The sequence below is a fragment of the Megalobrama amblycephala genome, linkage group LG17 (assembly GCF_018812025.1).
Source record: "Megalobrama amblycephala isolate DHTTF-2021 linkage group LG17, ASM1881202v1, whole genome shotgun sequence".
Lineage (NCBI taxonomy): Eukaryota > Metazoa > Chordata > Actinopteri > Cypriniformes > Xenocyprididae > Megalobrama > Megalobrama amblycephala.
Genome location: NC_063060.1, coordinates 31,113,585 through 31,139,502, shown reverse-complemented (window position 1 = coordinate 31,139,502; position 25,918 = coordinate 31,113,585). Strand labels below are relative to the sequence as shown.

The 25,918-nt window shown below is 37.1% G+C and overlaps 2 protein-coding genes across 6 annotated transcripts; one reads left to right on the top strand and one right to left on the bottom strand.

Annotated features, from left to right (window-relative positions):
• The first annotated feature begins 192 nt into the window (after positions 1 to 192).
• LOC125250194 lies at positions 193 to 16,071 on the top strand. Its single transcript, XM_048162657.1, has 14 exons — positions 193 to 544; positions 1,518 to 2,601; positions 4,241 to 4,452; positions 4,890 to 5,061; positions 5,151 to 5,201; positions 5,294 to 5,405; positions 7,981 to 8,000; positions 9,345 to 10,070; positions 10,493 to 10,657; positions 12,344 to 12,477; positions 12,575 to 12,781; positions 12,901 to 13,072; positions 15,292 to 15,333; positions 15,662 to 16,071. Exons 2-14 carry the CDS (start codon positions 1,528 to 1,530, stop codon positions 15,806 to 15,808), a joined length of 3,234 nt encoding a protein of 1,077 aa, XP_048018614.1. The 5' UTR covers positions 193 to 544; positions 1,518 to 1,527; the 3' UTR covers positions 15,809 to 16,071.
• Positions 15,996 to 25,918, bottom strand: nr2f6a (nuclear receptor subfamily 2, group F, member 6a). Of its 5 annotated transcripts, none has more exons than XM_048162652.1 (5): positions 25,763 to 25,918; positions 23,938 to 24,536; positions 23,732 to 23,826; positions 20,961 to 21,524; positions 15,996 to 17,586 (listed from the first exon to the last, which is right to left on the bottom strand). In XM_048162652.1, the coding sequence occupies exons 2-5, from the start codon at positions 24,204 to 24,206 to the stop codon at positions 17,312 to 17,314; spliced, it is 1,203 nt and encodes a 400-aa protein (XP_048018609.1). In that variant the 5' UTR covers positions 24,207 to 24,536; positions 25,763 to 25,918; the 3' UTR covers positions 15,996 to 17,311. The 5 variants fall into 5 exon arrangements, with proteins under 5 accessions (XP_048018609.1, XP_048018613.1, XP_048018610.1 ...); XM_048162656.1 differs by having other exon boundaries at positions 20,961 to 21,521; XM_048162653.1 differs by lacking the exon at positions 25,763 to 25,918 and adding an exon at positions 25,591 to 25,704.

The following is a 25,918-nucleotide window of genomic DNA, read 5'->3' as shown; positions in this document are numbered from 1 at the left end:
CAACATATTTCCTACTTTTCATTCTGACAACCATAGAGACTGTGACAGCTTATGAATTTCTCCATATGAGAGAAGTGAAATTATTTTACAGACAACACATGTAACAAAACATATCCATTAAAATAAGTAGCTTGATGCATGAAGAGCTATGCTAGTCAATACTCCTCTACTGCCCTCTAGTGATTAGGTGCCGAATAACAGAGTAAGATTCGATGGCTCCACGTCAAGGAAAAAAGACTTTTAGTTAATGAAATTTGAAGTAGTTACATGATTCCAGTGAAATAAAAATCAGTAGTTTGGGACAATTTCCTCTGAGGGTTATCAAGTCCAGATTCTGTGGGGAAGCATTCATTGGCAGCAGCAGGTAGGCCTAGTTGAATGCCAGCCTGTGTCTGTCACCAGACTTGGCCTTTGCAGCAGGTTTAATGTTTAATCTCTTATCCGGCTTCCTGCCACAGTGCCTTTTACTCACGTTTTAGTTTCTGAAGCCATTTTAGCACAGCCATTCTCACTTTACAGCAAACCAGTCTGTTCTGACAACAAGGTGAGCATTTTTTGTTGTTTGTCTGATGTTTCTGTTATGTTTTACAGAACAAATGCTTAAGAGAGCAAAGTTCAGCTTCCGTACAGTTGATAATAAGAAACTGCTGCGTATATATGATATGAGTTTATGACTGTACTAGATACACTTTGAAAACAAATACAACTATTAACCATACCTGCTGAAAAGACCATCAGCAAAGTCTAGTGGGTGAATCTGTTGATTACTAAAATGCTTAGCTTCTAAAACACAACATAGGCTTAAAGGTGCTAAAGAGGATGTTTTGTTTTGTACATTTTTGCAATATTACCTGAAACTGTCTTTACTAACTGATAAAAGGCTATTTATTAGGTGCACTGAAAGGAATAATATTAATATACATCATCTGTGCACGAGGTAGGGCCTTAAAAACATCAGCCAATCGTTTACGCGATCATCGTGTAAACGATTGGCCCTCTGGCTTGTCAATCACTGCCATGACGTTCCTTGTGAGAGACGAGCGCGGCTGCGCGCTCCAGTAACTTTCCACACTCTACAGGCGCTGCATGCAATGTTTTTGTCAGGAGACAGGAGTAACAACTGCAGATTATGAGTTACCTGCGGTGAGTCCGACATAATGAATCCACTAACACGACACAGCGAATGCCGGTGGTAAACACTCGTGTTCCGTTACTCGTGCACGCGTTTTGGGAGGCGTTCCCTCGAAAGGAGGGGGGGTTGTTCTTACGCATGCGCTCATTTCAAAAACTCAGTAACAGTCTTTGGTTTCTCAGTCGACGAAAAGATCCTCTTTATCACCTTTAAGTTATATGTTTTTTATTATTATTCATATTTCATACAATTTTGAAATTGTTTGAGAATGATAACTTAACGTGTGAAGTGAGATTAAAATGAAAAGGTCTTATATTTGTTCTTAGTTTGATAGAGTTCTCTAAGATGACTGTGTACAGCTGCTTTATCATAATTTGTTCACCAGCTACAACAAAATGACGGACCTCGGCAGATTATATTCAGATGACGTCTCATCCTCTCAAAGTGAAGATGTCAACAGAGCACATGTGGAGGAGGATCCCACAAAAATTCACAATGATAACAATGAGGACTCAAGCTTCTCCTCTGATCAGGGCAATTCAGCCAAGCAGAGGGACAACACGGAAGCTGAGAAGACTAAAACAAGTGTCTTTCTGAAACCATGGACTGGTGTGTTTAAGAAACGGAAGAAGACTGATTCTGAATCGCTTTCAACAGCTTCAGGTGGAATTAAAATGCTACCCAATGGGACAAGATGTAGTCCGCCTGTTTCTCCATTGCTGGACAGAAAACATTGGGATGCTCAGGATGCACAAGTTTCTGGTGACCTCAAGCCAAACTTCCCCCCAGGTTCAGGGGGATACACATATGACACCCTTGAATCCGAACTAACCAGTATCCATCCAGCAGAGTACTACGCTGAGAAGTTAGAAGTATACAAGTTAAAATACTCCTACCTGAAGTCTTGGCCTGGCCTCTTAAGGCTGCTCGCTGGCCTTCAACTTGTATTCGGAGCGCTGGTTTTTGCCTGTGTATGTGCGTATATTCAGAGAGACAGTGAGTGGTCCAACTATTACAGGCCAAATTATGGATTCACTGATATGAAAGGATACCGTTACACTGGACCCATGACAACCTTTGTGTTGGTCATTGTTGGACTCTCATGGCTGCTGACCGTTATCCTGATGGTTTTGGGATTAACAATGTATTACCGAACGATCCTGCTGGATTCCAAATGGTGGCCTCTCACCGAGGCTGTGATGAATCTAGTTCTTTCGTTGTTGTACATGGCAGTGGGTATAGTCTACGTGAATGATTTGAATCGTGGTGGGCTTTGCTTCATGACGGTCGGTGTCAACCCGGTCCTGTCTAATCTGTGTCGTGTCGAGGGTGGTCAGATGGCTGGTACTGCATTTATGTTCATTAACATGCTCATGTACTTGATAAGCTTCTTGGTGTGCCTTAAAATGTGGAAGCATGAAGCTGCCCGCCGTCAGAGGGAGGCCTTGACCAGCCAGATGAGCAGCCAGGTAAATGCATATTTTACTGATCAGCATACTTTTATTCAGCAAGAAGTAATTTGATCAAAATATATATAAAGTTATAAAAGCTTTCTTTTGAACTTTATATTGATCAAAGAATCCCTAAATCCTTCATCTTCGGAACACAAATTAAGATATTTTTGATGAAATTCAAGAGGTATATGACTCATCCATAGACAGCAATATAATCAACACTTTCAAGGCCCAGAAAGGTACTAAAGACATCGTTAAAGGGTTAGTTCACCCAAAAATGAAAATTCTGTCATTTATTACTTAGCCTCATGTCGTTCCACACCGGTAAGAGCTTCGTAAATCTTCAGAACACAAATTAAGATCTTTTAGTTGAAATCCGATAGCTCCGTGAGGCCTCCTTAGGGAGCAATGGACACTTCCTCTCTCAAGATCCATAAAGGTACTAAAAACATATTTAAATCGATTCATGTGAGTACAGTGGTTCAATATTAATATTATAAAGCGACGAGAATACTTTTGGAGCGCCAAAAAAACAAAATAACGACTTATTTAGTGATGGCCGATTTCAAAACACTGCTTCATGAAGCATCGGAGCACAAATGAATCAGTGTATCGAATCATGATTCAGATCGCGTGTCAAACGGCTGAAATCACACGACTTTGGCGCTCCGAACAGCAGATTCGACACACTGATTCATCTGTGCTCCGATGCTTACTGAAGCATTATTTTGAAATCGTTCATCACTAAATAAGTCGTTATTTAGGGTTTTTTTTGGCGCTCCAAGAATATTCTCGTCGCTTTATAATATTAATATTGAACCACTGTACTCACATGAACCGATTTAAATATGCTTTTAGTACCTTTATGGATCTTGAGAGAGGAAGTGTCCATTGCTCCCTATGGAGGCCTCACGGAGCCATCGGATTTCAACTAAAATATCTTAATTTGTGTTCTGAAGATTAACGAAGGTCTTACGGGTGAGGAACGGTATGAGGGTGAGTAATAAATTACAGAATTTTCATTTTTGGGTGAACTAACCCTTTAAAACCGTCGACGTGACTGCAGTGGTTCAACCTTAATTTTAGGAAGCGACGAGAATACTTTTTGTGGGCCAAAACAAAACAAAAAAAAAAGTATTCTCGTCGCTTCATAAAATTAAGGTTGAACCACTGCAGTCACGTCGACGGTTTTAACGATGTCTTTAGTACCTTTCTGGGCCTTGGAAGTGTTGATTATATTGCTGTCTATGGACGAGTCATACACCTCTTGGATTTCATCAAAAATATCTCAATTTGTGTTTCGAAGATGAACGAAGGTCTTTTACGGGTGTGGGACGACATGAGGGTGAGTAATTAATGACAGAATTTTCATTTTTTGGGTGAACTAACCCTTATTACTGTTTTTACTATTTTTTTTTTTTTTTTTTTTAATAAATGCAGTCCAGGAGAGCATAAGAAATGTTTAAATGGTTGTGTATATATATTTAATTAATTGGAATATGAATGTCTTTTGTTCTTAACCTCATAAAAATGCTATAACAGTGATCACAGGGTTTTTGCTTCACTTTTAACTAGAAACGGCACTAATGAAATTCCACAAAATTCTCACTATTCTTATCAAGTTGTACTAATTGCAATGGCTGTTATCTTTCAGTTACAGCAGCAGACTCTGGAATCCACATCCAATATGGGCAGCTCCTCGACTAGATCCAAGAAAATTTCATTCAAAGATGAAATGGATCAAAGCTCTGTGAATAAGAGCAGACGGGTTTATGTCTCAGAGAGAGCCGAGGAGCGAAAGATTTTAACTGGAGCTATTCCAGTTGGACACATTCCTAAACCCAGAGTCGTCGCTGATTATATTATGTTAGTATTTTTCAAGGTGTATTTCTAGTCTAACAAAAATAAATGATATATTTCGGACAAACAAACAGGTGTTGGTTATATTCAGTTGGTTTTATCCCATTTAAGCCTCTCGAAGGATCTATAAAGGCTCTTTTTCCATCTAGGTGTTATAGATGTAGACAACCTAGGAAGGGCTTTTGAAAACTTAATGGATAATGTGTCATGTTTGATTCATGCTGCTATTTCTGTGTATTTACTTTAAAATGCACCTGATGGGTAGGTAAAACCCCTTATCTCAATCCTTGCATTGGATTCTATGAGATTTTCATTATAATGATGTGTAGCTCAAGAAAATGTGCAATATGTAAAACATTTACATGCAAAATACACATAAAAATTCTAAATAACTATTGTAAGAAATATTTGTAAGAAATGTTTTTTTTTTTTTTTAAAAACAGAAAATATCCTGAAATTCATTCAATAGAAGACAGGGAGCAATACAAAGCAGTCTTTAATGACCAATACCAGGAGTACAAGGAACTACACAAGGAGATCACAGCTACTTTAATGAAGTTTCAGGAATTAGACACCATGATGAGCCGACTCATCATTAACAGGAGAAACCCTGAGGTGAGGCGAAATATTAGCTTGTCTCTGTATTACCTTTTATTAGACTATTCAAGCAAGTTGTTTCAATTGTTTGTGGATGTTTTATTTAGGAGAGTAAGAGAATCAATGGCTTACTGAAAACATATGAGCAAAAAAAGAACGTAAGTCTTGACTTTAACCTGCTTCAAAAAATAAGTGAGAAACGAGATGAAATTATGTAATGTTGTTTTAACTTCTCATGTGCTTCCTCAAGGATCCCTACTTTCTGGAGAAGAAGGAACGGTGTGAATATCTAAAAGCAAAACTAAGCCACATCAAGATGAGGATTCGTGATTTTGATCAAAATTTCACTGCAAAGGACAGCAATTACTAAAAAATATATATTATTTATTTGTATTGTTTACAAATTACTCACTGTAAAAAGAAAAATGAGGCCATTTGGCTTAAACTAATCTATAAACTTTACTTTCACAGACCATATTTTTTATTTGCAGTATTACTGCAACTGTTTTTATGGCTCTTAAAATTATCATTACAATTTGTAAATAAATCCTATTTTACAGAAACCAAAATGGCCCTACTTTGACAGAAACAAAACAAGTAAAATCAGACTTAGACCGTTGCTTTAAAGCACTTTATAACATTACCAATCATTAACTCAGCTTCTCATTCACCTTAACTTTTGACCCACTAAGGAGCCAATAAGACTGATTCAGTGTCAGTAGCAACGGGTTTAGAGTTTCAGGCCCAGATCTTCCACACAAGTCACCATGAGCAGCAGCTGTCACAAGTATTCACATCAAACGGATAAACTCAAACGCTAAACAATACTTGACAAAAAACTGCCAAGCTTAGAAAAGCTGGACTAAGGAAAAGACCAGTGGCTGTTGTGTTACGGTAAGTTACGTAATGTTGTATGCAACATTTATTTACTACAAAATGATAGACCTTTTTAGAATGGATTGTAGTTGATGTAAAAACACTGACATCTCCTAGTACTTTGTGAGTCTTCTGATGTCAAATCAATTACTTGTTTTATGATTCATGTGATTGTAGCTGTCAGAAACCAGATGAGATTTGACAGCTATGGGATCAGAACAATCTAAAATAATAGCTGTTTATTTTCAGGAGGAAAGTTGTACTATTATATTCTATGTTGAAAAAAAAAAAAAAAGTACAAAAAATAGCTGTCCATTCAACATGCACCTGTGAGGCTGTATGAAGCTTGCTAGGTTGATTTTCAGCTCTTGAATTATTTATTCACTCTTTTCAAGTTACCACAGGTGTGCAGCTCACCCTCTCTCCAAAGCATAATTAACTAAAAGGGTACAGTATTAGAAATATTCCTGTTAGTGGTTTATCTCCTCAACTCTTTTATTCATATATAATGGCTGTATAGTGCACTTGGGGGATGCAACAGAAAAGTGAGAAAGAAAACTTACAACATGAAAAGCCCCAATGACTGCATCTGCTCATGTTTCTCTGAATAATTCAGAGCATCTTGTCTGAATTGCAGTAGACTGATGAAGGGAATGATGTTTAAAGCTGGACTCAACAAGAGCGAGAATGTTGTTTGTGGTATAAAGAGGTGTGTTCCATCTAAAATGTTAATGTAACTCTACGAGTAAAGCTGTACTCTAACAATACATTTGTAATCACAGGGAACAAAAGTAGTGATAAAATGTATACACTTTAAAAAATGCTGGGTTGAAAATGGACAAACCCAGCAATTGGGTTGTTTTAACCCAGCGGTAGGGTTAAATGTTTGCCCAACCTGCTGGGTAGTTTTATTTAAATCAACTATTGTTTAAAAATTACTGTATTGCTTAATTAAAATTAACCCAAAATATGTTGGAAATGAACATTTATTAATGTTCAATGAATAATTATTAAACAATAAACATTTATTAAATTGCTTATTCATAAATTTATATTAATAAACTATTAAACTATTAAATTTATATTAATAAAATATTAAAGCTTATTAATAAACATTCACCTTTTGTCTATTATTGTTGCCTCTAATTGCATCTGGTTTTTAATTTCCCAACTATTTTTGGTTCATTTTAAGCTAGCCATACAGCAATTTTTAAACAATAGTTGGTTTAAATAAAACTAACCAGCAGGTTGGGCAAACATTTAACCCAACCGCTGGGTTTGTCCATTTTCAACCCAACTTGGGTTGTTTTTAACCCAGCATTTTTTTAGAGTGTACTTTTAAGTGTTTGTATCACTCCGATTGTGTTTGTTTGTTTGAGATTTTTCACTGACTCTTTCTGCAGGCTACATTGGTAATTGAACAAGTGACTGTCTCCATGAGTGAGTCATTGAATCATTAATTCAAATGATTCCTTCAAACACACTGATTCATTCAGAAACAATAAAGTGAATGTTTTTATGAGTGAGTCACTGAATCACTCACTAAACCAATTTGTTAAAAAACACTTACTGATTCAAGAAGGCTGTGAATTTCTCTGGAGACAGACGGGTTAGTGCTTTGCTTTTTATTCACTTAGCGCAAAATAGACAAAGTAACTTGCAATATTGTGTCTATAATGTATGTTGATAAATATCAACTTATTGAACTGTTAGATAAAAGCAATATCACATTCGCAAGATTTAATTGGAGCGGTGTTTTGACCAGAAGTGATGACTGGACACAAGAATACTTTAGAAATTGTGTTTCAGTTATCAGATGTATAATTGAGAATATGTGGGTGCTAATATGTGGGCGTTAACTGAGGGCAGTGGATGAGTGTCGAGTGGCAATGTGGTCTCTGTGTTATTTGACTATATAGTATATTTGACTATATATACTTCTACTAGAGCATTTGTCTAATTTGCATGAAATTTGGTATGTAGCATCTACTCACATTCCAGGCAAAAAGTTATGGCGAGTGCGCAAAAATGGATTTGTTGCTGCATCTTTGCAATGATTTGCTGTATTGACAGCAAACTTGGTATATGTCATTAAAGGCATGACTTGAGAGTACATGCACAGCATCGTCACAGTGCCACCTACTGGTGCAGGGATAGAAAAATGGCTATTTTTGCTTATAACTTTTGAATGCCTAAAATCAAAAGGATGGATCCTTAGATTTCTTGAGGCATGCTGAGTTGAATGATATCCAATTTTCTTTGGTTGAATTTTGACATAAAATGCTGTGTTTTACGAACAGATGAACGTATCGTTACGAAACTCAGTATGATTGATCAAGGACATGTTCTGATAAGACCTGTAAAGTTTTAGGTCAGCGCACTTTAGTGATCAAGAGATATAATGAAATTCATGAAAATGCTTATAACTTATACATTTAACATGTTGTCATTTAACTTACATTAGATTTGTTGGCTTATGCCAAGTCCTACGATACCAAATTTGCCATACCATACTTACTGTCCACCATATTGAATTTAATTAGAAACCTACTTTTTCAAACTCCTGCTACAAAAATTGAACGATTTGTATGAAATTTGGTATGTAACATCTACAGACACTCATGACAAAAAATTATTAAAAGATTTTTGATAGATCCAACCATTGTTTTATACTGCGTCAACAAATTTGACTGCGAGGACGCCAAAATGGATATGCGGCTGTAGCTTTGCAAAAGTTTTGTGTATATACATGAAACTTGGTACATGTCATCACAAGCATAACTTGAGGGTGCATGCAGTTTTGTCATAGCGCCACCTACTGCTCAGAAGTTATAAACCATGCTATTATAAATGCTTTAACTTATGTAATTTAAACAGCTTAATCCTAACCTCATGATCACAGATGTCCACAATTCCACATATTTCATTTTCTTCCCTTATTCAGCCTGACCCCGTAATTGTTGCTTGCAGCTATATTTTAATAATTATGTTTAATAATTATTATGTCTATATTAGCTTTTTTTATATTTTCAGTTTGCATTTTAATTTTTGTCGTGTGCTTAAATAATTTTAGTTTAGTTTGTTATTTTAATTCTTCAACTTAAATTTATTTATTTCAGGCAACATTTCTAATTTTAAGTTTAAATTTTTCATATATATATATATATATATATATACAATTCAGTTATGATTTTAGTTAATAATAACAATAAATGCTCTTCTTACCATAATAAGAGTGCTACTTGTCCATATTGTTTTAAGAGATTAAAATGTAAAATAAATGAAAACAGCTTTTTGTCTGAAAAAAAAGAATAGTTTTGGTTTCAGAAAGCAGAAAGCTGTTGTTCCCAGATGATCTTATGATCTTAATTTGATCTCATTTCTCTTTTCAGATTCTCTCATAAATCATGTATGAAACACAGCAGTATGACAGCCCACCTCAGTACAGTCCACACTACATTGCCCCATCAAATATGTACACATCCAGAAGTTTCTACTCTCAACGGAGCGAGTATGGCTTATACTCTTCAGTGCCTGATGCTCCTCAAATGGAGGGAAACCCTCAGCACTTCTACAGATGGTTCTCACCACCTGGCATCGTGAAAACTATGGAGGGACTGACGGCTCTGCTCTGTTTTGTTATTTTCGCCTGTGTTGCTTCCACTCTAGTTTGGGATATGCATGGTTACGAGGGCAGCATCGGGGCCTATGTTGCTGGATCTGGGGGCTATGGCATGGGGTCTGGGTACTATGGAGGAACTTATGGCTATCAAAGCTCTTACATGACACCCTACTCAGCAAAATCAGCCATGATCTCAATGGCAGCCCTTAATTTTGTAGCATCTTTGGCCATCCTAGTGACTAGTTTCTCAAAGGTATGGTGTGTGCAAGGAAAAACGTTTTACCTGACCATTTTTGTGGTGGACGTGGTTCTGGCAGTTCTTCAGTGTATTATAGACATCATATTCGTCATTGGGGTGAATCCCATGGCCCAGAGTTCACAAAGCATCTTGTACAACCCCATCCTGATGATGTGTCAGACCTCATTAGGGAATCCCAGCATCAGCGCTGGAGCCGGCACAGGCTTCCCTGGTGCATATCCGTCCTTTAATCGATATCTCTATCACTACTGCTTCATGGATCCTGAGGAGGTCAGTATGACAAGACATAATTCTCACTGTAAAATGCAAAAAAAAAAAAAAAAAAAGATTTTCTAAAGTATTTTTGTCTTGTTTTTCAGTAAAATATCTTAACTCAATATACATTTACATGAAAAGTCTTGTTTTCTGAAGGAGAATAAAAAGGTCAAAATTACGTGATTTTGTGCTTAATATCTACCATGGGGTAAGAAAAAAATCAAATTTTCCTTTCGTTTTTCTTACCTCATTGGCAGATATTCTTTCTTGTTTTAATTTTGATTGATCAGAACTCAGGGTTGAATATACTTGTCAAATAAATATATCTTGATTTAAGAATGTTTAGATATTTTTACTGTGAAACAGGTCAAAAATACCGAGTAAGAAGAAGTGTTTTTTGCAGTGTAGCATAAACAAGTGTTTCTGCTTAATTTTAGGCTGTGGCTCTGGTTTGTGGCCTGTTTGTCATGATTGCTCTGGCTGTTGCAGCCTATTTTGCCTATAAGACTCGAAGCAAAATATGGCGTCATGGCAAACCTAATATCTACTGGGAAGAACCACCTATCCTCCGTACAGACAGGAGCCAGAATACACAAGATTGGGTGAGTTCATATTGGATGGCAGTTCAAATTTATTTAGGTCTTGGTTATTCACATTAAGTTTTTCTGGTATGTTTATTTTTCAAGTATTTAAAGCTTACAATATGTATGAAATATCTTGAATTCCTTTATTGGGATTCTTAAGATTAGAGAAACAAGATTTGGGTCAAGTCTGGTCCAGAGGATATGGGTCCTGTTTTAGCATTATAGATTATATTATGTCTTGTTTTATACATGATAGCAAACCGCGACCCGAGACAACCAATCCTTAAAGCAAACATGCATTCAGAGGATAATGTTAAACCTGTTTTGTTGCAAAAATGTGAACATAAATATGGTTATTATTAAATTGTTTTATGCCTTATAAGAAATTACCACAGGACACACACACACATGCATATACTACTGTTAAAAACAATGTTTTTGAAAGGCCTCCCCAAGGCTGCGTTTATTTGATAAAAAATACAGTAAATCAGTAATATTATGAAATATTATAACAATATAAAATTACTGTATTTTTATTGTAATATATTTTAAATGTAATGTGACTTGATATGGCAAAGCTGAATTTTCAGTGTCATTCTAATATTCTGATTTACTGCTCATGAAACATTTCTCATTATTAGCACTGTAGCACAGTTAAAAACAGTTGTGCGGCTTAATATTTTTTTTAATGGAAAACATGTATTTCTCAAAATTCTTTGATGAATAGAAAGTTTAAATTTTAAAAATGTTGTTATTTTTAATTTAATTTAATTTATTAATTTATAAATGTATTAATTTATTTATTTTGACTGTGGTAATATGCTTTGAGAAGGTTTAGCGAACTGAATTTGTGGACCACATTATTTAAAAATAATGTACCCTAAACCTGTGACACCAGTCTTCACCAGTTCTGTACAATGAAATCAATCATATGATCTGCATTGTTTTTGTGTTAATCATTGACTGATTTACAATGATTCTGGCCATGACTTTTTTCATAATGAACACTGAATAAAGGTCAGTAAACAAATTGTGACCTCTCGACAGTCACCGATAACTTGTTTTATCAGTTACTATATGGTTGATATGAGTTAGATGGAGATTTTATTGATACAGCTTGACCAGTAAGTGATATTTTCATCTAAATGTAGGCCTAAATTTGCCATCTGGTGTAATTATCAGAAATAAATACATGGTTACAGTAGACATAACACTTTTTTCATTAAAAGACACAGAGTTTATTTTAGTTGGTTCACTGTGAGGTGACTCCAAACTGAGTCATTCTTGGAATATGCACTGACTTTTTGACCTCAGATGTTGTTTGTCAACCACATGTTGTTAAGACAATACGCAAGTATTTTTGAACAGGCAGTGCCATGTGCAGTGCTCATCAAGTGTGTTTCCTGAAAGCTATAATAATTACGCTTCATTAGAGGAAGTCATGCATGTGCATGAGGGTGGGATAATTGTGTTGTGATAGATTTACAGTGTCTTGGTGTATTGTGTGATGTACAACTTCTCAAGTGGTCTCTTAAGATACAGTATTGTTCAGGGACATGTACGATGGTATCTCTGATCGTCCTCCGGTCTGTTCTAGTTTCCCATCAGTAAGCTCCTGTTGCTTGGGTCATTCTCAAATTGATTTAATTCATGTTGTTCTGTGGTTCTCTGGCCCCATTAACACTCATACATGGTATGTTCCAGCGAAGCACTCAATACACCCCCACTGTGGTTTTATCAGAGAAGGCTTCCCCTCATCTGAAAGCAGAGAACAGCTTCACCTCCTACACTGAGGGAACAGTGAGCGTCTACAGCGAGGCTGCATACAAAAGCAACGTGTGAGTCCGGCCTCCTTTCTGACCATGTCCGGGACTAAAAGTTATTACAAAGTACAAATGCACACTAGTTTTATTTTCATTGCATTTTGTTTTAAAGGTATTCTGAGAACGTGAACAGTTGCTCCCCAGAACCGTTATACCAGAATCGGTGGATGAGCTCCAGCCCTGTGGAGGAGGTTGAAGTGCAGAGCAGCTCAGTTCAAGAGAAACCTGAAACGTACGAGGTTGAGGATGTTCTTTGTGAGACAGGCTACACCACTGGTGGAGATTCAGCCACTGAATTAGACACATATGAGTTTGAGGAGTGAGTTTTCCTCAGCTGAAAAGAGCTGAAAGTCTATTTTTCTGTTTGTTTACTGTTCTAAGAACAGACTGCTTTGCAAAATAGCTAGTTACTTGTTGATTTTTTTTCTTCTACTACAGCTCTTATTCAGAAATTACAACAGATGAACAGCGCAGACAGTTCAAGAAACAGTTTGATGTCACCCTTTCTGTTTACAAGAACCTTTGTGCAGAAATGGATGATATCAGTGATCAAATGAATGAACTGAGCCGAGAGCTGGACACCCTCCATGAGGAGTCCACCAAGTTCCAGGTAAGCAACAAAAAAACATTAATAAAGTAAAATAAATGCAAAAAAGATTAAGGCCCAGTTTCACAGACAGGGCTTAGATTAAGCCAGGATTAGGCCTTAGTTCAATTAGGACATTACTGGTGTGAATCTTGAGACAAAACAATGGCACTGACATATTTTAAAGGTGCTGTAGAACGTCTTTTTAAAAGATGTAATATAAGTCTAAGGTGTCCCCTGAATGTGTCTGTGAAGTTTCAGCTCAAAATACCCCATAGATTTTTTTTTTTTTATTCATTTTTTTAACTGCCTATTTTGGGCCATCATTAAATATGAGCCGATTCAGGCTGCGGCCCCTTTAAATTCTCGTGCTCCCGCCCCCCGGAGCTCGCGCTTGCCTTAAACAGCATAAACAAAGTTCACACAGCTAATATAGCCCTCAAAATGGATCTTTACAAAGTGTTCGTCATGCAGCATATCTAATCGCGCAAGTATGGTATTTATTTGGATGTTTACATTGATTCTGAATGAGTTTGAGGCTATGCTCCGTGGCTAAAGCTAACATTACACACTGTTGAAGAGATTTATAAAGAATGAAGTTGTATTTATTAATTATACAGACTGCAAGTGATTAAAAATTAAAATAACGACATTCTTGTCTCTGTGAATATAGTAATAAACGATGGTAACTTTAACCACATTTAACAGTACATTAGCAACATGCTAACGAAACATTTAGAAAGACAATTTACAAATATCACTAAAAATATCATGATATCATGGATCATGTCAGTTATTATCGCTCCATCTGCCATTTTTCGCTATTGTTCTTGCTTGCTTACCTAGTCTGATGATTCAGCTGTGCACATCCAGACGTCCTGTCCTTGTCTAATGCCTTGAACATGAGCTAGCATATGCAAATATTGGGGGCGTACATATTAATGATCCTGTTACGTAACAGTCGGTGTTATGTTGAGATTCGCCTGTTCTTCGAAGGTCTTTTAAACAAATTAGATTTATATAAGGAGGAGGAAACAATGGAGTTTGAGACTCACTGTATGTCTTTTTCATGTACTGAACTCTTGTTATTTAACTATGCCAAGATAAATTCAATTTTTAATTCTAGGGCACCTTTAAGATATGTCAGTGAAAGTTGCTTTCGGTTAAAACAGCTCAAACATATATTTTAGTCTGGGACTAGGCTTAAAGGGTTAGTTCACCCAAAAATAAAATTTCTGTCACTAAGTACTCACCCTCATGTCGTTCCAAACCCATAAGACCTTTGTTCATCTTCGGAACACAAATTAAGATATTTTTGATGAAATCCAAGAGGTTTTTTTATCCTCAGTAGAAAGCAACGAAATGACCAAATTCAAGGTCCAGAAAAGTAGTAAAAACATTGTTAAAATAGTCAACGTGACTACAGTGGTTCAAGCTTAATTCTATGAAGCGACGAGAATACTGTCTGTGCGCAAAAAAAACAAAACAAAAATAATGACTTTATTCAACAAATTCATCTCTCCCTTGTCATTCTCATACGCTATTTTCGTTGCAGCGCTTCTGTTTACGTCAGAATGCTGGCTCTGTATTGGCCGGCTCCTGCGTCAGCATCACACACATGCGTCATGCTGCTCATGTGAACAGGCGTCGGCCAATAATGAGCCGGCATTCGGATGTAGAACCTGGAAGTGCTGCAACAATACTTTTTCCGGACAAAAGGAATTCTTGTCGCTTCACAACATTAAGGTTGAACCACTGTAGTCATGTTGACTATTTTAACTACTGTATGTTTTTACTACTATTCTGGGCCTTGAATGTGGTAATTTCATTGCTTTCTATTGAGGATAAAAAAAAAAAAACTATTTTTTTCATCAAAAATATCTTAATTTGTGTTCCGAAGATGAACGATGGTCTTACTTTTAATGACAGAAATTTCATTTTTTGGGTGAAGTAACCCTTTAGGCCTTGTCTGTGAAACCGGCCATGTATACATTTATTAAAATTATGTAAAATTGTTATTAAAAGTTAACATAAATTTAGTAAATTAATTCACTCATGAAATCTTTACATTCCACAAAAGGTTCTTTTGATTTTTCAAAGAAAAATGTTTCTTTTAAAAACTTTATACTGAAAGGTTCTTTGTTGAACCAAGAATGGTTCTTCTATGGCATTGCCGTGTAAACTCCTTTTTGGTGTATGATATAAGCTCAATACAACCCATATATTTTGTCTTTGTATCACAGGCTGTAGCTGATGAATATAATCGACTCAAGGATCTGAAGCGGGTAAAGAAAAATATTTCTCAATACAGACTGATTTTTATACATCAGTATTAGGAGATTGATTAGCCCTAATGATTCAAAGGCTCATTCACACCAAGAATGATAACTATAAAGACAATTATATTAGCATCCACAGTAGTGGATGACATTTTGCTGTTTATTCTAAGCGCACTCTGCAGTTGTTGTCTGTGTTGTTGACCCTGCTATTCCTTTGTTTAGAACTATCTTTATCGTTAAAGTTACCGTGCTTGGTGTGAACGGGCCTTTAGCCAATGTGTTTTTGTCATTTTATTTGTCTGTAGATCCCTAATGGCCATATCCTTTCTCACAGTCTCCAGAATACCAGGCCAAGAAGCTCCGGTGTAAGAAACTGAGGCAGGAACTGTGTCATATCAAGAAACTAGTGAAAAATTATGACAGAGGATTTACAAGGAGAGAGAAGACTAATGTTTCTGATCCTCAGGATTTCTTTGTCTGAAACTGTACACATGTATGCATACACTGTGTACATCACCGTTGGTATAGACTTTTATAAGCTGTGTTGTGGTTGTAAAGTTGCAAGAGGTATTGTAAATATTTTCAATTTTCCTGTAAAATTCATATTTTATTAACAACTTTAATAATTTGATAAGTAACAGGCAAAAAAGTCTAAGTACACAACTCAATGTATGATACTTTTGTTTAATCAAGCTGTCATACACAAGTATTTAAAAAGACAAAGATATTAAAATGAAAACTGTACATGTTGCCGTTTTGATGCGTTTATGTATATTAGACCGCCTGATATGTTTCAAGGCCTAAATATGAGGTAATATTAGTCATTCAGATGTATTTATAAGGCTAGAAAACTTACATCTCACAACTAGAGCCAATACAACATGCTGTCACCGGTGAAACGCCACACCAGAGCACGAACGACAAAACAGGAAGTGCCAGTTTCTTGCCAAAAACAGCCTTCGTAACACAAACATAACAGATAGATCCAATCATTCCTCTTTAGTGTAAAGTGAGCAGCTCAAGTGTGTAGATAAATTTTAAAACTGACACAGCCATGAATGACAGAGTCCGTCTGAGTCTCAACAGACTGTAGAGGTATTTCTTTTGGTCGACACACATAATGTGACTGAAAAACAAAAGCAAAACAGATAACATGTATAAGTTTTATGCATATAGATGAACACCACTTCCATGAAGAATGTTCACTGATTTTTATCTTGGGGGGGGGGTGATTTTTATCTTGGGGGGGTTTCTTTGACGCACATTATCTCAAATGTGCGTCAAAGAAATATGAATCATTCTTAAAGAGATAAGTCTGTATCTTTACAGTCCGCAAATATTCTGTCAAATGGAAATTTCACAAAACATAATCCAATCTTTGCAAATTTCAATGTTTCCTCAAAGAAATGCATGGGCATTGATAGGGCAAAAGAGCTAAAAATACAAACCAAGTAGTTTTCACTTGCAAAACAAATGCCTAAGTCCCAATTCTGACCGTTTCAGTTTGGTTTGTTTGGGTTTTTGGATGTCATCATGTCTACTTCCTCCTCCTTCAGGCTTTGTGGTACACAAGGACAGGGCAGAACAGAGTATGAGTGGGACTTGATTTCCTGGTGCCTCCAGGGACAGTCCAAAGTGACTTATGTTCATACCCAACTGACAGACCTTGTTGTTTTGGGTTTTAACCAGTTTCCACATAATAACTGTAATAACTGGTGCTTAAACTGTACCTAACATCTTACCTTTGGCTGGCACATAACCAGTATTTCTCAAGTAATTTGAAAGAAATTAAAGATGCTTCTGGGCATCATAAAACAGTTCACAGAACATAAATCAAGCCATCTGCAATGTACTACTGAATTCACCATTCCCATAGTATGACCCTGTTGCATTTGGTAATACAGTTAATATCAGATGTGAATGTGTGGTTTAAAAAACAAAACAGAGACATCCAGCCTGGTTCTGTGGTCACATCTGATAATGATTATTGTCCTGGAGCATACGGCCAACTGATGGAGCTGCCAGACAGCTGCATGTCACGGATGAGCGTCTCAATGGGCGTTTTCCCCACAAGGCGCATGAAGAAGAGCTGAGAGATGAGGTTGGCGGGCACCGCCCTCAGAGCTGGCAGTCGCAGCAGGAGCCGTCCAAAGCGCTGGGGCTGTCCAGGGTACTGCATGCGCTCGTACTCCGTCAGGGCCACCTGAGCTTTTTCCTGCAGGCTCTCCACATGAGCTGGGTCTGTCAGCCCACACGCATCTAAAGATAAACATGAACAACAGCAGATATTAGGATTCAAATGAGATTTTGTGTAACTCAACTAGTAAAGCATTGAGGTACAGGATTAGTATAGGTGTATGTGGAATTTTTGAACTTGATTTTTTTTTTTGTATCTAGACTATATGTGATTTAATTTAAATTTAAATTAAGTGTGAGATGAGAATAACCAATATTTTTGCACTAAAACGTTAATCTTGAAATACTATATCTGTAAAATGGATGGTTATGAATAATTAAGTCTGTAATTGCTACATAATTATTTATATTGATTATTTCTAGAGCAGGGGTTTTCAAAGTGTGGGGAGAGCATATTAGGGGAGGCGTGGAGTAGGGCTAGGCGATATGATGATGCCAATAGATAGAAATTTTTCTATATAGTTTATCTGTATGTAAATATATCTGTGCAGTGCAGAAAAGCTTAAACAATAGAGCAGCAAAGAAACATGGATGAATGAGAAGAAAAAGCGGGATGTGCTTGATGATGAGTTATTAATGGCACAATAAACCACGACAGAGAACTGAATTCAGTACTGACAGATGCACAGGTGCTGAATTCAGTTCACTTTTGCATCTTATTGCGCTTGAACAGACAAACACATACATGTATGTGTCAAAATGCCCATGGTGAGTATTCACATTACCACAGTTAGTTATGTCTAAAGTGAAAGTAAACATTTGGGTGAAATTATCATTATACTCAGGACCGGATTTACTTCATACTGTACATAGGCAAAAGTAATTTTTGGGCACCCCGGCCCACTGTTGGTCAGAAACCTTGTACAAAAACTGCTACTTTTCAGGATATTAAAACAAACAAACACACTATTTTTTACATAATCAAATACTGCGTTTTTAAAGTTGATATTGTGGCTCTATATGTGATCATATACTTGCATGTGGCATTATATTATTAGCTCAAACAACCAGTGAATGTCATGTTTTCCGTCATTAGAATGGTTGCATCTGAGGCAGTAAGCGCATCATGTTACAATTTCATACAGATTATCAAGTTTATTGTTTGTAGCTATGTGGGGTGCTCAGTTTTTCTGTATTTTGGCCAAAATTTCATGTTATAAAAAGATGAAGTGCTTCACACATGATTAAGACTGGCTTTGACTCAACGACAAATACTAGACTAAGACACTCTTCTCTGCTCCTCAAAGGTTTAGTCACAAGGTCTTTTAAAACTTTTCATTTGTTAAATATTTGCAAAACCCACAGACAGATGTAAAGGGTGACCAACAGTAATGATTTATGGAAAAAGACGTAATATATGAGGTTTCTGATAGCGACATTTTAAAACAGATGTATTAATTTATAAAGTATTAAAGTACTGAATCCATGCATAATGTTTTAAAGTGACAACAGCCTCATCTATCTGTCGTTAAAGGGATAGTTCACCAAAAATGAAAATTTGATGTTTATCCGCTTACCCCCAGGGCATCCAAGATGTAGGTGACTTTGTTTCTTCAGTAGAACACAAATGATGATTTTTAACTCCAACCGCTGCCGTCTGTCAGTCGTATAATGCGAGTCAATGGTAACACAATTTATAAGAGTCAATAAACATGCACAGACAAATCCAAATTAAACCCTATGGCTCGAAACGATCGGTTTGTGCGAGAAACCGAACAGTATTTATATCATTTTTTACCTCTAATACACCATGTCCAACTGTGTTCAGCACTCGCTTAGTGAGGTCTGATCGTGCTCTGACAACGGCAGTGATGTCTCGCGCTTATACTTCAATGTGTGCTAGACATCACTGCCGTTGTCAGAGCGCGATCAGACCTCACTAAACGAGTGCTGAACGCAGTTGGACATGGTGTATTAGAGGTAAAAAATGATATAAATACTGTTCGGTTTCTCGCACAAACCGATCGTTTAGTGTCTTAGGACATCAATGTTTCGTAACGAGCCGCAGTGTTTAATTTGGATTTGTCTGTGCATGTTTATTGACTCTTATAAATTGTGTTACCATTGACTCGCATTATACGACTGACAGACAGCAACGGAGTCAAAAATCATCATTTGTGTTCTACTGAAGAAACAAAGTCACGTACATCTTGGATGCCCTGGGGGTAAGCAGATACACATCAAATTTTCATTTTGGGGTGAACTATCCCTTTAATGTTAATCAAACAACAAAAGAAAAAGACAATCATTCACTGCTCTTGACTGAATATCTTTCATAGCGTCATTGTGTATTAGAAGAGAGGCCTACTGTCTTTGCTTTTGAAAACCACTAGAGAATAGGGGGTGAATAAGAGAAGGGTAACAGCTGTTTCATGACTAATTTTCAGAGATAGTGAAAGACGACTTTAGACTTTAGCATGTGAGAGTTTGTAGCCAGGTGATGATCAGTTGGGCCAGTGCTGCACTGTCACTATATCTTACATTATTATGCATTGGTAACAAACATTTGGTTGCACAGTCTGCTAATTTAAACTTAAGGGGACACCAAAGGAAAATTATCTAGCTGGCTAGCAAGTTTTGTAGAAATTGCAAGAATGCTTACAAATAAATAAATTAAACACACACACACACACACACACACACACACACACACACACACACACACACACACACACACAAAAACAATCAGTAATGCTTTGCATGCCATAATTTTACAGCAGAAGTGTTTATGAATTTACAGCTGTCTTGGAGTTATCACTACTGTATAATTTCCAGAAATTACTTTGCATCCAACTAATTTTCTTTGTAAAATAAACTTTGATTGATGTGAGGAAAAAACATTTTAAATTTATATGTGTATGTATTTAAACGTATAATTTTCCACACATATAAAAAAACATCACATATTTGATTATCATTACTATATATATATATATATATATATATATATATATATATATATATATATATATATATATATATATATATATATATATATATATATATATATATAAAATGATGGTGGGGCTGGTGTAATCATAAGAAGAAAAAATGATTTAAAATACCTATTGTTGAGCCCTGCATAGGTTCATGTTCCAAGGGCACATACTCAAAATGTTTGAAGCGTATAAATTTTAACTCAAACTAAAAACATGACACTGCAGGACAGAGAATACAAGAAGGTCTAAATAATACATTTATTTGCTCTATAAAATTGCCTTATTCCTAACAAAATGTTAGGTATTAAGGTACTTCATAAGAAACATGATTTTGTCTTATTTAGTAGAAGGTGCCAGTATAATGCTGGAAGTTTGACTGCCAGCACAATACTCATTATTATTCTCTAACATTTTGAATGTAACAGATGTATTACATCTTCTTTAATTCGACTGTGTTCAGTTAAATGCAGTTTAATCAGGGTAATGTGTCTGGCGCACCTGGTGAGAAGAGCGCTATGGCCTTCAGACAGCTGTATTCTGCTGAATCCACTTGCAGGCGTGTCAGCTTCTCCACTTGATCCTGGAAGACGCGCACCTGGTCCATAAAGGACACCACCCTCTCGGCAGACATGGGAGAGGAGTGAAAGCCTGCAGCAGCGAGCAGCGGGGCCATGTGCAGGGGCAGGGCAGATTGGGCTGCGTTAAGGATAAACAGTTCGCTCCAGCTGAGCCGCAGCAAGGCCACCTGCTCAGATACAGGCAGCTCGGGGAAATAAGGAATGTTTCGGGCCCATTCGATGGTGCTAAACAGGAGTCTCGCGGCTAGCTCGCAGATGCTGTCAATGCCCATGGCGGATCCTCCGCCCCCCTGCATCTGCTGGCCGTACTGATGGCTGTAGCGGCTGTTGGGGTAGGGCTCTGCCCGCAAGAGCTGTGAGATGAGCTCGGACACCGGCTGCCCATTGTAGAACTCGCTCACGCCGCTCCCGGCATTACCGCCCACTGGAGTCGTGGATGGACTGAGGCTCGAATGCGAAGGTGGGATGCGTCCACGCTGAACTGCTAAAGGGGGAGATGGAAAAGAAGACGGGGAGAGTTGTGAAGGAGTTGAAGCGCTTGATAGACGACTTTACAATCTTCCAACAGCCCTTTTTTTTGCTATCACGCAACATCTGGCAGATAGTCAAAGGACTGAAGGGATTAGAAACATCTAATTCCTGATTACACAAGCACTCGAGAAAAAAAAAAGAAAAGGAAACTGGAAACACTTTTAAAGTCAAACCTCCAGAGACTTTAAAAATGAGCAATGAAAATGTTCAACATAGCTAAACATTGCAATGATCACTTCATTTTAAAAGCAAAACTGTTGAAGACCTAAAATATATAGGTCATCAGGCCCTAATGTAAGTTTCATCATGTGCACTGGCAATTGTGGTAAACAAACACCATCTGGGTTGGCTTAAAATAAAATACAGCTCTCACTTCCCTCTAACTATCAAATATAAAACAGTGTTTCCTATAGCATTCTGCTTTATCAACCCATTACTACTGTTAGACTAATTCAAACCAGTAACTTGTGAGACTAATTAAAATAACCTGTTCCATGTTTGTAAACTAGACTACACTGTACTGTATGCTTGCTTTTGCATATAGTCAGTGAAAACAATGCAGTAAAAAGACTAATTATTGTCTTTGCATAAATTTGTGGTACACAGTCACATTCAGTTCAGACTGCAAACTCACAGTTTGTATATATAATTTATTTGGCATGACGCTAGACTCAGTAGTGTTAAAGCACCTGTGCTGTAGGAAATACTGCTTCAAAAATACCAGGGCTTGACATTAGCTTTTTTGCTCACCAGCCACTGTGGCTAGTGGTTTTCCAACATTACTAGCCACTCAGCATTTTCACTGCCCACAATTTTGACATTGATACCATGGGGAAAAACTGCCACATAGATATTTTTAATATTATCTCATAATTTGGCAGCAGGTATATTAGGCTGCTGTCACTTTAAGACCTGACACATGGATCCATTAAACTGTTACACATGAGTTTTCTTTCTCAAATGTTTATGTTCACTTACAACATCTGACTGATTGCGTGAATACTCGCCAAGATGGGCATTTTGACATTTTAATTTTTTGTGTGTATTTGACTGTTTAAGAGCAATAAGCAGCAAAAAAAGAACGCAATTTAGTACTGAGAGGCAGTGCGCTCTTTGGGTGTGAGCACAAAATCTGCGGGAATGAGTAAAATGATGCGCAATGAGTGCAATCCCATGCTGAAATATACCAACAATATTCATCCAGAGCAAATGAAACTAGTAAGTGAGGAGAGGCGGGTTTGTGTATCAACTTGTTGTCGGAGAGAAGAGAGAGTGAGAAAGCGCAGCTGGTATAGTGTATCTATTCTGCGGATGGATGCATTTCAGATATTTCAGTATCGATATATATCAATATTTTTGACAACACTACATTGTACTTAGTTTATTATTTCAGATGCCTTTTTAAAAGACTTCATTGAAAAATGTATATATTATATATACACATTTTAACCTGACAAAGCATCTGGTAGGAGGGACTGCGTTACACGCCACTGCTGAAATCCACCTGTATTTGGCGGGTGTTAATGTCAAGCCCTGAAAAGTACTGTTCAAAAGTTTGGGGTCAGTAAGATTGTTAAAAAAAAAAAAAAAAATTTTATTCATTAAGGATGCATAAAATTTTATCAAAATGACAGTAAAGGCATTTATAATGATACAAATGATTGTACAAACAAATGCATTGCGTTTCCAAAAAAATATTAAGAAACACAACTGTTTTTAACAGATAATAGTAATTACTTTAGCAGCAAATCAGCATATTAGAATGATTTCTGAAGGATCATGCAATACTCAATACTGGAGTAATGATGCTGAAAATTCAGCTTTACCATCACAGGAATAAATTACATTTGAAAATATATTACAGTAAAAAAGAGTTTTTAATGTTGTAATAACATTCACAATATTACTATTTTTACTGTATTTTTGGTCAATTAAATACAGCAGTGAGCATAAGAGACTTCTTTCAAAAACCAGACTTTTACATTTTTTGGTAGTGTAAACTGTCTAAATCTGTGTACATAAGAGATACAGCCCCTTTGTTTACTATACATTTTATAATATGTTGACAAATCAGTGGATCAGTTGACTGAGTCTGTGTGCGTTAAACAATGACGGAGAGCCATTCTGACTGGTTTAATGATGAGCGGGATAGACAGTTACCTTCTTTGCGCATTCCCACGCGGAAACACTTTTTTAAACGGCAGTATTGACACTGGTTGCGGTGATGTTGGTCAATCTGGCAGTCTCGGTTTGATCTGAAAGCACCAAAAAAGCTTAATGTTGAGACTGAAATTAACATACTGAAAACATCAACTAACACGTACAGCTAGCACATACATAAACAGCGCTGAAGTTCCCTCCATTACCTGCAGGTATAGTTGAGGTTTCGCCGGACGCTTCGTTTGAAGAAGCTCTTGCAGCCCTCGCAGGTAAACACACCGTAGTGTTTCCCACTGGACTTGTCACCGCAGACCACACAGTCCACCACACAACCTTTATCATCATCCCCGGCCTCCATGTCACTGCCGCCTCCTTGTGGTGACCCGTCGTCCTCATCTCCCCTCAGGTAACCCTTGTCACCAAGTCCATTAGTCTCCCCATTGGGATCTCCCCACCCCCCTCTCACCATGGCCATCGCTTAGTTCTCAGCACAACCGAGGAGGAAAAATACTCCCAAACGTGCTGTTGGCACAGACAGTTTCAGTTGACCCCTTTTTTTGACAGCTGCGTGTTCTAAAATGAGAAGCTATGAAGGCCTCTAGATCTGGTAATTGTCCGCAGCTTCGTATGACACATTTAGGCTCAGACAGATTAGTCTGAGTCAGTCAACTTTGGTCTTCATGTAGTGGGCTGTGCATGATGTTTTGCCTCGATGACTAACCATATTCACTTTTTGCTCTCACTTCTTTAGTCACACCTCAGATAACGTGTTATCTGGAAGCTAGTTTCCAATTCAATCAAAGACCTGTGAGGAAAAAAAAAAGATGTGTTACACTTTATTTAAGGCATCAGTATCAATTATACACTTAAGTGGTGAGTAATAATACTTAACTACATGTACTTACTATAGAGTTAGTATTTGGTTTAGGGCTAATTGAATGTAATTATGAATAATTTACAGCTATTACTACAGTAACTTCATGTAACGTGTAACAATGACACTAAAATAAAGTGTTAGCAAAAGAAGTTACTTAAAACCATGGAATTGCTCTTTACTTGTTATTTTCAAGCAGTTCACAATTCCCATGCTTTCAGACCACTCTCTTTATATTGTTATTACTGAATTTCAATAAGTAATTAATAGCCTAGCAAACACTTAATAAGTAAGGGCAAATAACTAACACCTACAGATATTTCCATTACTTTTTTGGCCTGGATATTTCCCAGTTTTCCAGGATAACAGGAACACTGACAGTTTAACTAGTTTTGCTCTATATTCTGTGGCCTTTACAACATGTAGAGATACTATATAAATGATCTCTCTCTCTCATATATATATATATATATATATATATATATATATATATATATATATATATATATATATATATACACACAGTATATAATTATAACATTATATATAATATATAACATTATTTTTGATAATTTCACTAGACGTAGATGATCAATAAATTTTACTAAAACGTCTAACCTTTCAAAATTCCTTGCCAGACCAAGTAATGACAAGCAAAATAAACACACAACTTATATTACAATAGTTAAACGTCTTAAAAGTATACAAAAAAAAATACTAATAAAAACATCTCGGTATATAGAGAGCAGCGTCTTCGTTCACGATACTGATTGTTCAAGGAAGTGCTCTCTGCGCTTGTTTGTTGTGAAATGAGGACAGACTTTTGGAGTCCCTCTAACAGTTACCGTGGCGCTGAACGAGTAAATCAAAAACGGAACGGGTCAGAGCCTAACGTAAGCTCGTGTTAATGGTTTCGCCGTGATCCGGAGCTAAATGCCCTTTTTCTTGTTTTTTATGAGAGCTAGTAATAGACATGCGGCCTAACCTCCAGCGATCATCAAGCAGGGGGAGGGGTGGAGCCATAGCTTTAGCGACATACCTCACTCCTGACTTCGGCGAACACTGTATTTATTTCCGCTCACCTTTGACGCCTCGAATGTTAAGCTAGCGTGTCGTTAACGGCGGCGAAACCCCCGGGAATTTTTCAATATTCCTACCTGCTTTTGGAAGTGCAAAAGTCGCGCGGGCTTGAGAAGGACAAGAGAGGAGGAGAGAGCGCCAGCCAGTGTCCAGTAGAGTGCGCGCGCCGCGTGCCTGTGAGGGAGTGTGTGTATGTGTGTGCGTGCATGTGAGGGGTGGGGGGGGGGGGGGGT